Source organism: Aedes aegypti, chromosome 2, assembly GCF_002204515.2.
Source record: "Aedes aegypti strain LVP_AGWG chromosome 2, AaegL5.0 Primary Assembly, whole genome shotgun sequence".
Classification (NCBI taxonomy): Eukaryota; Metazoa; Arthropoda; class Insecta; order Diptera; family Culicidae; genus Aedes; species Aedes aegypti.
Window position 1 is genome coordinate 64,234,520 of NC_035108.1, and position 12,781 is coordinate 64,247,300.

General features: G+C 34.9%; 1 protein-coding gene and 1 non-coding gene across 2 annotated transcripts in view; one reads left to right on the forward strand and one right to left on the reverse strand.

Moving 5' to 3' along the window:
- Positions 1 to 1,304: 1,304 nt before the first annotated feature.
- On the reverse strand, positions 1,305 to 1,386 carry Trnal-aag. Its single transcript has one exon. It is a non-coding gene; the product is annotated as a tRNA-Leu (tRNA).
- A 1,389-nt stretch (positions 1,387 to 2,775) lies between these two features.
- LOC5566334 (titin) overlaps positions 2,776 to 12,781 on the forward strand; it is a 33,616-nt gene continuing 23,610 nt past the window's right edge. The window contains exon 1 of the mRNA XM_021841052.1: positions 2,776 to 3,196. Coding sequence (XP_021696744.1) covers positions 3,133 to 3,196 — 64 coding nt within the window. The 5' untranslated portion in view covers positions 2,776 to 3,132. The remainder of the gene's footprint in view (positions 3,197 to 12,781) is intronic.

A 12,781-nucleotide genomic window follows, 5' to 3' on the forward strand; every position in this document is an offset into this window, starting at 1 on the left:
GAAAATCCAGCGTCAGAAATCATAATTATAAAACATAAATACCACATTTATCACCAAAGTTTATGATTATAGGGGGAGATCCCCCAGTACCGGACACTTAAGCCACTAAATTCATAATTCGAAAAATATTGATTTTATGGGCTCGTGTTACCCATTTATGATAAATATTATCATTTTTATAGTGTACAAAAATAAATTTGAAAATATAAATATGAATTTTGATATTGCAGTTTGATGATGAGTTTTAGTACCAAATTGATCGATCTCAAAAGGTGGCACCCAATACCGGACAAGATCTGGAAATGCCTCGAATTCTGTAAATTTGAACATCATCGAATGTGTACACTTTAGGAATAGTTTATAATTACCAATTCAATGCATTTGCTACATTTACAAGAATAATTTGAGTTTTTCTTAGTTTGCAAGATGCCTATCAAAAACCTCTTTCATATATGATGAAAAATAGCACATTTTACGATGTTGTTCTGAATGTTCATTATTCTTAATTTTATTGCATATTTGATACCATGATCGACGGAACCCATGAAAAATGAAAGTACTCTGAGACACTGATGCAATAATTACAAAGATATAATATAACAAATCAAGCTGTCCGAAACTGAGGGACAGGAGGTGCTTAACCAAAATTGTAATTTGTCCATATTTAGTTCAATTAAGGTACAAAATACATTCAAACTATCAAATTAGGATTATGTTCGATCATGCGAATTGGCTGAAATGTGGGTGACGAACTACAAATAACTTGAAGTTTTGCCTGTAAGGGAATTATTACATTGCAGTCATTTTACATATATGTAGTTTCAGAGGGTTTCTAAGTAACCGAGAGACTTTAATTCGAAAACGGTAAGTCGTGGAAAGTTGGTGTGTTCCACAAAGTTGTTCAATTTCAGAAGACACACAAATTTGCAGGGCACACCAACTTTCCACGACTGACCGTTTTCGATTTAAATTGAAAAGTCTCTCGGTTTTTTGTCTTTGAACAACCCTCTGAAACTATATGTAAAATGACTGCAATGTAATAATTCCCTAACAGGCAAAACTTCAAGTTATTTGTAGTTCGTCACCCAAATTTCAGCCAATTCGGACTACCAGAAGCTGAGATACAGCGCCCCAAACTTGGGCGTTTTGTATGGAAAAACAGAATTTGGTTACTAACTTATGTCACTGACTGTACATAACATGTTTCATAATGAACCTTTCGAAAATCTTATTTCAAACTTTAAACAGCATGGTATTTAATTCATCTGTTCAAGACTAATCCATTCTCAATGCAAAAAGATTATTGGCAGCGGTGGGATTCGAACCCACGCCACCGAAGTGACTGGTGCCTTAAACCAGCGCCTTAGACCGCTCGGCCACGCTACCGTTATGCTTGAGCGCCGGCTCCCCATCCCGTCAAAATCCCCATTAGTTGACACTACACGGCTAAACATTTATGACACATATTCCCTGTATGTATTCCTTTATCCCCAAAGCAGATGCCTGTTCGAGCGTTCTCACTGCTTTTCAACGCGACTACGGTTACTCAACTTGAGCGCTTAGCCTCGAGAGAGTATGGGGAGCAGCAGGTAGCAGCTATCGGATCGTTCGAAGTGGTTGTTTGTTTCTATGGCGCAAGCGTGGTTCTATCATACAACAGATTCGATTTTTTGCGGCTTCGGCTTGGTTTGGTATCAGTTCAGCGCAGGGCACAAAAATGAATTTCAAATGTGCCCAATATCGAAAAAGGTGATGCGTGATTGATTTTTAACTTTCAAATCTGATTCTATCACAAAGAGACAGTTCCCAAAAACAGCCGTGTTTGAAAGAATGCAATCGGTCATCGTCGGCGCAGACTCGTTTCGTACACTCACTTCCTCTTCTTCATCCTTTTGTAATTACGACCCCAATGAGATAGAGTTTGCTTCTCAGCATAGTATTCCAAGACCACTTCTAGAGCTATAAACTCTCTAATACCCTACCCCGGCATTAGAATTTTAAAATTTTGTATAATTTTTTCAAAGCTCTGAAACCAAAGTGTTTTTATTTTTGGCTTAAATGGACTAAACATGCATATTTGGAAGGTATTTTATGACTTTTGAAACATTTTTGTAATTCGTCAGCTTGTATGGCAGTTTATTTACTTAACTTGTCACAGAATTCAAACTTCATGTGTAAAACAATACTTATCAACAATGTTCATAACATCTTCAACGCTCAAAAGTTATTTTTTGATGGTTCAGAAAAGTATTTTTTTTTTGTCATATAAGAGAAATTAGGAATCTTATATGGAGCCTGCAAGCAGGTTGGAAATTCGATTTAATCTAAATTTAATCTTGCATTTGCAACCAAATACATCTAAAACGGAAGTTAAAGTCATATTTTGCATGATTGGTAGATAAGATCACAAAAAAAACTTTTACAAATAATACTTCAAATTTTATGTAGACAATTACAAAACCAGTGTTTTATACTACTTTGGCGACCCGCAGCTAAAAACTGTAATGTGCTGGAACATTTTTGAGAACGGTTACCCCAAACCTACTAGAGACACATAATTTGATCCTTGAGACATGCAAAAATGTCATTTCTGTAACGCTGTGTAATCGATCCCATATACCTCCAGCATAGCTTTGGTTTTTAGCCATAGACGTTACCACCAGACTAAGGAAGTCCCCCCACCACTCACTCACTCTCGATCCCCAAAACTCGATCCGGTGGCGCACCTGCGCAGCATGATTCGCGTCTAAATCTGACCGCGAGTGCCACGATCCCCGTCCGAGGTTCAGTTCTCGACCGGTCGCGACTCTGCTCGGACATCCTCTCGAAAGCGCGGTGAAACCTCGAAAAACCACTTGAACCCGCCGAAAACGCACGCGTCTCACGTTCCGAACCCCGTCGCAATCTCCGTCGCGATCGATCCTTCTCACCGAGAAAAACCGCGGTTCGGAAAAATTCCTCTGCCAGTGACACGACCGAGCAGCAGCAATTGCAGAAAGCGAAAAATGGCGCCCCTTGGCCTGTGCTAGTGATTAGCAAATCACTTCGATTTAAGAGTGTTGAAGTCGTGAATGCAATCCGATTGTGTTTTTTTTTTTGAGGGGGGAGGGACAGTGATCATCACTACGAGGGATGGGAAATCAACCAACGAAACACTCCGGAAAGCCGAAGAAGGCCGTCCACTGGAAGTCAGCAGGTGAGGATTTTCAACCCACAGGCGGGGAGAATGAAATTTTCCGTCCCCCGAAATATGGACGGCGAAGATGACGACGTAAGACGAGAGAACCGAGCAGCCGTTGGATTATTTTTAGACCCGAGTTAAATATTTACTGTTCAAGGTGCTCCACAGACCGGTATTGTCAGACAAAATTCCCCATCAAATCTTTTATTTATTAATTGATTTTAATCATAAATTAAGAAAGTAGTAAAAGCCTCTTAAATTGATTCTATTTAAACAAAAATCTCTCTCAAAAAGGCATGAAGCCTCTATATCTTTTAGAACATCGTTATACACTAAAACCTGAATTCACGAAGTCTTTTTTTTTTGCTTAAATTAAGTTTACGCTATTTATTTTTACGAAGTTCGTATACTTAATTGAGACGATTTGATTTTGTTGTTGTCGTGATGTATTTCACATATGTTCTAAGTCATCCAATAAATTAATAAGTTAAAAGAATACTCCGTTTACTTATGAGAATGGCTAATAGTCATAATCAAAATCTATCAATAAACAACTGATTAGGATCTGAGGCCTAAATTAGATGGAGGTTTTGGAGGACCAAGAACATCCGTACAAATCAAATCAATGCCCCGTTTAATTTTATATAGAGCTAAGAGTCTGGGCCATTATCAAATACCATCAATATACAACTGCTTAGGCTTGTAGCACTTTAGGCTTATATTCTATTGAGCCCTTGGAGGACTAAGAACATCGGACTAAGAAGGACTAAGAAAATTTTTCGATGAAAATGAGTTCACTGTGTTTCGTTTGGAGAATAGAATACAGTGAACACATTTTCCTGTAAATTTTATTGATTTTGAACGACGAAACTGCCTTTGAAAATTCCGAAATCAATGACGGATCCTGCCCCCTTAATATGAATGTTAAAGGATTTGCGTCGTATTAAAACAAATAAAAAATTGCTTATCAAAGGTATTCATTCAAGAAAGTTTTTGGGTAAATTAGAATACCTGTTGTATTCACTTCGTTAACAAAACGGGGATCTTGATAAAACGAATGTTTTTTTCGAGATCGTATAGTCTTCTAGGGTTAAGAATTATAAGATATTCTTGTACCTATTAATTTTGAATAGATTCCCATTTAATCTTGTAGAATTATATGTAGAGGTGCCAAGTTGTTTTTCGAACAAATCTGGAAGATTTTGGGAATTTTGTCCGGAAAAGTCTTGGATGCCCGTATATGGGGAACCTTACAAATTCACTACAAATTTGTATCTGGATCTTCCAGAGTTTTGTTAAATGGAGCTCTGAAGATCTGGAATATTCCAGTCAAATCTGGAAGGTTGGCATCGCTCTTAACTCTAAAACATTTTTGGGAGACCTTATAACTTGCTCATATTTTGTCCTGATTGAGCAGCATATAAATCAATATTATGCTTATGAAACTGAAAATGCATAATTTCTGGAAATAAAAACATTGATTTCTTACAAGTAGACTTCAAATGTCAAAACCTCGTTTTACGAACTAAACTCCCTCGTTATACGGATTGATTGAACTTACGAGCCAATTCAATTTGAAAACCCCCGAGATAGTTCGTAAATTGAGGCTACAGTGTATATATAATTATATACTAAACACTGCCGTTTGATTCATAGCGGAGTCACAATGATCAAGAAGAACAAGGACTAAGAATCAACTTGAAATAATCAAAAATGGGTCGGACTTGGAAGTATTTTCTTCAACAATAGGGAAAACAACAAAAGTTCTATACAAAATATGAAGCATAATTTAAGAACCAATAAGAAATTTCAGTGTTTGATTAAATCTACTTCGTAAAATACCCTGAAAATCTGTTCTCACCAATCGATTTTTATTGATAAACTGTATGTCTGATGGATATTTTTGTATGGGACGTAATAATATAAAGCACGTATACCCTCGTCATTCTTTTATGGGCAAAATAGAAAATGCGATTTAAGTCAATCTCGTCACGGGTTTAGTTAATTATTTTGGAAAAAGTGAACAAAACCTGAAGATTTGATCCGTGGCAAATAAGGTCAACAAAAAGAAAATCCCAAGAAGAAATTTCTCCAGCGTTTCATCTTGTACCTTCAGAATTTTTGCTGGCAATTCATAAAGGATTCTTCAAAGATTGCTCCAAAATCCGTCCGATTTTTCCACAATCTCAAAGTCACTGTTGAAATTAGTCTAGGAATTCTTTTAGACGTTGCTCCAAGAACTTAGGGCTTTTTAACGACTAAGTTTTTCTTGATATCAAACCAAACAGTTTTTTTGTGGCACGAGGAATAACATCGTGAGTACTTCCTGGAAATTCAGAATATATTCCTTTAAAAAAAACCTCGAGGGTTTTTCAAGAAACATTCTATAGGATTACACAAAGTATTCTCCTGAGAATTCATATTTATCAATCAGATATTTATCAATAGATACTTTATGAAAATTCCACTTGAATTCCTTTAGGGGTTTCACTCTATGAACTATCTTAGCAATACTGCATAGCTTCCCAGACTTCAATCTTCCAAATTTGTCTTGATACATCCTCAGGATGTTTTTCAGGAGATTTGCATGAAATTCATTGCATGTTTTATTCAAACGCTAGAATATCTTTAAGCATATATATTTTGAAACTTTTTTTAGAAATTCCATCAGAAGTTTATCAGTGATTTCTACTTAAATTTTCCCGGAAGTCTCTCAAAAAAGGTTTTCTCTATGATTTTCTTCTGGAACAATCCGTAAATTTTCTATAGTAAAAATTCAGTTTAACTTATAAAAAAATTTCCAAGAAGAATATATAAAGGGACTTTTTCTTTGGATCTATTCCTAATATATCCTTTTAATGATACCTAAAACATGGTTTAAATCATGGAAAAAATCAAGAAAAATAATAGCAGAAACGCTGAAAAAGTACATCTGAATAAATTGCTGGATTGTTTTCCGGAGAGACTGGTGAATAAAATGCTTCGAGAAATAAAACAATAATGTAATGGTTTATTTTAGGAATTTCTTAAGGATCTTTCAGGATAGCTTAAGTAAAACTTCTTTGTCGAACTTTCGAAAAAAAATGATGAATTCATTTTTTATCTCCTTAGTGCATATATTCCACACAAACCTCTGGAGTGCTTAGGTGTAATACCTTGAGTAATTTAAGGAAAAATCCGAAAAAGGTACTACTGGAAAATATTCTAGAGTTATTTATAAATAAATTCATATCAACCTCTTCGAGAGAAACATAGCAAAGATTGACTTTATATGCCAATGGTTGCTACTTTGTAACTTGTAACTTGCACTTCGATCCAAATGAATAAGGGAAGGAATTTTCCACTTACTCTCGGAGGGCACATTTTAGCAGCTCTCATATTATTGATCAGACTCTAAGACACTACCCCGAACGCCACTACCCCGAATGGCTCATTACCCCGAACGTCACTACCTTGAATGGGTCACTACCCCGAACGCCATTACCCCGAATGCATAACATTTTGAGACTTATTCTAGTTAGAGAGTGGGGAGATAATTGTACGATTCCTTATGAGTATTTAACGAGTTTGGCCCAACAATGTATTTTTCAAATTTTAGATGATAAAACAGCAGATAGTTTTTCAGCAAATAATTTTTACATACTTAGTTTTGCTTGGATTAGTCCTCTAATTTTGGTGAGATTCACGCAGCCACATTGCAATGCTCTGAAGAACAGCCTATTTCAAAAGTGGTTACATAACCATAAAAAATAATGTGTTTGATTCAAAACAATGAAGAAATTTTGATAAAAATTATGACAAATACATATGAGACCTGTTTTCATGCAAGAAAATAAATTAAATGGAAAATTTCGTATTAGAATAATAGCAGGATTCCTTAAAAAAAAATCTGTTCTGTATGCAAGTATTAGTGACTACTTATTCAATGAAAACTTGAAAGAACAGCCTATTTGAGAAAGAAGGGCATATTTCTGATGAAACGTTTGCAGCTATGGCAAAACCTATATTCATAAGAAAGGAAAATATAAGTTTAAAAACAAAATTGAAATATGAACACCACCAAGAAGTCCAAATACCAGTGATCACGCAGCTGTTCAGTAAGATCATCTTGAGGATTATGGGTTCAAATTTTTGCGCGTTATGAAATTTGTGTATAAATCCTTGAACGGCGAAAGTGCCCACTGAGCTGATAAACACTCAGGAATTGTCTCAGAAAGAATAAGAAGAAAATAGTTGCCAACAAAACATTTTGAAAAAATAGCTGACATATAAAAGAAGGGGAAAAATATGATGATCATTTTACTAACGAATTTTACGCTCAATTAATTACCAGTTTTCATTAGAGACGCATTTTTGCCCGCAAAACAAGATACTGCACTGTATCTCATACTATTCGGGATAATGGCTAATTCGGGGTAGTGACCCATTCGGGATGATGACGTTCGGGGTAATGGGATGGAGCCTATTGATCATTTTGGAACTTATTAGTCTTAAAAACCTTAATAAACCTTTGATAAAACTCCGTTCAACCCGAAAAGGTCCATACTGCACTGTTGTGTGCAGCATAGTTGTCTTACTAGAACGGGTCTATGAGTCACCTTAGGTCGGTGATGCGATCCATGGATAAGGAGGAAAAAAGCGATTCGGGCAAATTTTAGTGATCGATATTGGTAGAAGATTAAAAAAGCACGTCCTCGTTCAGAATGTTGAACTATTCAAGGCTTATTTTTCGTAATGACCATAAAGTAAAGGTACCGTAATCCGGGTTATCATTGATCAGTGGGGTAACATTGATCGGAGTGACTCATCTCGCAAAAAGTTCGTATCATATATTCATATATTCATAAGCTAACAAAAATTAAGATTTTTGGGAAAATTGCATTTACTTCATGCGCTAACTTGTCAACTTTCCGAAACAGCTATTTCAATGGTTAAGGATGACACTGCCTCACATAAGTTGTGGAAGCGATATGAGCAAGGAAAATGTGGTTCTAACTAAAAATGGCTTCGCCGGAAACAATTCAGTTGTCAAAACTACCATAAGAATATTCAATTGGACAACATTAACGAATTAATGTTAATAATGTAGATTTTCCTTAGGAAATTGCCCTTAGGCGTATTCCGCGGGTTTCAATTTTAAAATAACTCAATTAGTAAATGACTTGTAGGCGTTTCATTTAAGTAAGTAACGACATTTTCAATATTACCAAAAGTTGTTTACATAGGTGATCAATGTTACCTCATATCAGCTAAATCAAAAAATCGCCCCAAACATTATTGCAAACATACAATAAACGAAATATAGCATACAGTCATGATCTATTGGTGGTTCCCAAATCTTGATGAAGGAGACCTTATGTTGTGGGTTAAGCTTTAAGTTAAAAATAGAATTATGTTGAGTGATTCATTTTTAACAAAATACAGAGGTCGTCTTACAATTTTGGTGAAAATCCCTGGAAAACTTGTGTGGATCGTGTCCCAGACTGACTGCTACGAAGACCTAATTGAATAATTGCAGGTTAATTCAAATCTACACTGAAAAAAATATTTAAATTTCAATGTAGTGTAAACTGGAGTTTACTGTAAAAATAAATCAAATTCGTGTGTTTTTACAGCATTATTTAAACTTAAATGAATATACATTCAATTTTCAAATAAAAATGCTTGAATATTACATGATCGTGTAAATTCAATGTGAATTCGATTGAAAAATAATGGATTGGTCGTTGAAATTTAGGTTAATTTTGATGCTCCAAATATGTGCATGAAAATAAATTTAAATTAACAACATTTTTTTAGCTGTCTACCTTAGTTCTAGTTCTCGAGTCTTCATTATTTCAATTTGAAAGGTATAATAATCGAATTCACAGATTGAATATTCTTAGAGCATAAAGAATTTCATAATTTCATCCACTGTCTTTAAACTTCTTGTACTTAGGTATATTATTGATAATATGCTTCAATTTCTGCGAATCACTCTAGTCTAACAACTCACGTATAGTAACGTCAACGACGGCTCAGGTTGACAGCTCGACTTTCGAAGCGCTGTTTGTTGTTAGCAGCTTCGACGTGACGAGGGGTTTCATCGTGACAACTTGTTTTAAAAATATATAAAACTTGTAACATTTGCATTTTCAAATGCAATTTTTAATAATATGCTAAAAACTGATCAATGTTACCCCGAATCACGGTATAAATATATATATTAAAACTATACGAATCAGGACTAAGGGTCGACACTTGTAGTGAAGAACCATCCATAGTTTGTTTTATAATTACATAAACTATACTATCGCTGCCAGGAAAAACATATGTTATTATAAGTATGAAACGAGCTCACCAGTCGGCAATCCATCCTCGACTGAACACGTATAACTTTTCTCACTCGCACAATGCGAACCGTACACGATTGTTCTTGATTCCGTCTCTCACCCCACAGGACCGTGCAACGAAATCGAAAGACCAAACATTACTGACCTCATATCAACGTCTGTATAATTTATAAAATTATTCAAAGCACAATCTCAGATGAATTACAAAGAAAACTTTAAAAATTCATTCTTACATATAAGCCAAATTACCGGAAAAAAGTAAATGCATTGCTCTAAGAATTAAAGAACGTCTTGAAGAGATTGAAAAAAAAATCTGATTTTTTTAAAGTTTTTATTTAATTATTGGATGGTTTTGCTGGACAAGTTCGAAAAGAAACACCAGCACCAATAAATCCTAAATAATAAGCAATTATTGAAATCACTAGCTAAATACTTGATGGGAATCCTTAAAAATGAGACGAAATGTGTTTCAAAATAATTATTGCACAAATTACTGGAGAGTTTCATGAAGTAATTAATTCTTAGTTTAAAATATGAAAGAGTTTTAAGACATTTCTATCTAGATTTTTTTTGGAAATACAGTAAAACCTCCATGAGTTCCTAGTTTAAAATCTATCCAGCAAACACAAGATCGTTTATGATGGCACATAGAAGTACAATCTGGGGGCGTACATTTACAAACATTATATACGTATAAGATCTCCAGAATGTACAGTTAAATGGCATCATATACGATCTTGTTAGTTTGAGATTTCGGCCCTCAGTCACGAATTAAGCTTTGATTATTTTAAATCATTGCCAACTTTTCGATCCAGTTGTTGGGATCTTCTTCAGGGCCTGTTGTTTATTGTTCAAAAATTAATAGTATCGTGTTACATGATTTTGATTTCTTCTACTCACTCGATGGGAATCAAATTTTCGTTTAATCGTGTAGCGTATACGGTGCTTGTCTCAATTTGGAATCGCATGGGTCTCACTGTAGGGTCATAATTGGTTTTTGTGTTACAATTAGGTTGGGCTAGCTTACTTCATCACCAGCACCCTATATCAGATGTTGGGTGGGGCCATCGGCTAATGGAAACCATAATAGTAACCATTCAATTTTGTTGTTTTGTATGAATTTGTGAGTCGTTTTCGAGTCATTGAACTTTGACTTAAAGAGGTTTCACTGTATTTCATGAACAATCTCGGAGAAACGCATGAAATAGTTCAAGAAAAGAAATACAGAAATTCATGTGAAAAAATATAACATTACGTTCATAACTGGTATACCTATTCTATTCAAAAATACGCATACAAGCATAAAAATAGATTGTTCATTCAACCAAATGATGGGACAAATTTAACACTATACTGAGGTTGGACACCAAATTGAAAAGTTTTGCACGGTGACGTGAATGACCTTGTAATTAATTTTTAATAGTTTTCAGATTTATTACCGCCAAAATTTTGCAAATGTTCTTTAAGTTATATAAAATTACGATTTTCCAACCGACTTATTTAAAAAATTTAATTTAGCCTGAAAATTTGATTGTTCTTTTTTAAATGTCAGAATTAAAAGTAAAAATTTAGTAAAGAAATTTTACAACAATAAGATTAACTAACTTCCTTTTAAATGAGCTAGGTAGAACCACGTCGCATAACAAGTAACTATTCGATACTGTTTTAATCGATTTCTCTTGATTGATCTTTTTTTTTCCTAATAATTTTACTACATTCCATAATTTCACAAATCAAACAAATTTGATTATGAAGAAAAATAAAGTAATCTTTTATCGTAAAACACCAAGAAATGTTTCAGAAAGTGGAGTATTTCTGTAAAAAGATTAGATGCCCCAACAAAAATAAAGTGAAACTGTATGCAAAGAAACCAAAAACCTTTTTTGATTAAATTTACCGTCAAGCATGGGAAACATTCACTCGAATATTGCATTTCTCTCGCTCACATCCACAAGCGGTCAAGAGCGAGATTGCCGTTTATCCGACCAAGCAGAGTGTTTCAATTTCCAATGCACTTTCTTCTTGTTCGCCGAGCGACAAGTTAGACAAAAACGGCAACAGAATGATTCACTACCGACTCCTTGTACCGAAGGCATCCGATTGCTGTAGCAAATGATTCTTTACATTCCGATTCCGCACGAGTGGCATTCATATTTGAGAGGTGAAGAGCGTTCACTGACTGGTAATAGGCCAGGAGAAGTGGATGAACTTGTTATTCATTTTTCTGTCAATTCTCATACAAAATCTACTTTATCTTTGACATGAATTCACTCTAGGAGAACCACTTCCCCTGGCCTATACACAAGGCGAAATGTTTCAGTGAACGCAAAATCTGTACATTTCGCAGGAAGCATTCAGTGATCGAATGGCGAACGCGTTCTTTCTTGTCCAGTGTTGCCACATTTTTTCCGACTCTTATCTGTGTTTTCGGCTAAAAAAACCTTTTTTATCTTAAGTCAACCTCCAAAAATCTTGGTAAAAATCTGAGACGCAAAAATATCTAAAATTTTTATTTTTTAGGTCAAAAAGAATTTTTGCAAACGTATTATGACTGTTTTTGGTATGTCAAAAATTTTTAATTTGTAATTATCCTTCTAAAAGTACACTGAAATGAATTTTATAGTACAAAAACTGAATCCATGGTAAAATAAAGAACTGCACCAACGATTTTCAACCGACTACATTGATCTGTTAACTCTACCAAAACATAGTCAACATCACTACACAAGAAAATATATTCTGTTTATTTAACTAGAGTTGTAGTATTTATGACCAGAAACATTGTAGATTTGTCAAGTTTGGCATTATACTTTTGACCACACTGTTTTGTACGGTGGGTGTCACGGATTGAAATACAATGCTTTATAGTCAAGGTTACTATGGACATAGCTAAATTTACTGCACTTCTCAGTGATTTTTACCAGATTATAGTAAACATAACAGATTTTTGTAGTCGGTTGAAAATCGTTGGTGCACTTCTTAATTCTACCATGGATTCGGTAGATTATACAACAAAATTTGTTTGCGTCTAAGTTAAAGGTACGTAATAGCACAGACAAACAGACGTCACACTCTCATCGCTGTCCATCAAACAACGCTTTAACGATCGATTCGAATATCTGGTAGATGGTCATTCGACCACGCAGCGCTCGCGTCGTTTTTGTTCGGGTTTGACGTTTACACACTACCGTCACCTGTTGGTCAATCGGCCAATTACAGTGTTTTTAGCATTGGGCGTACACGTTTTCGCGACTATGATTTTGATCGT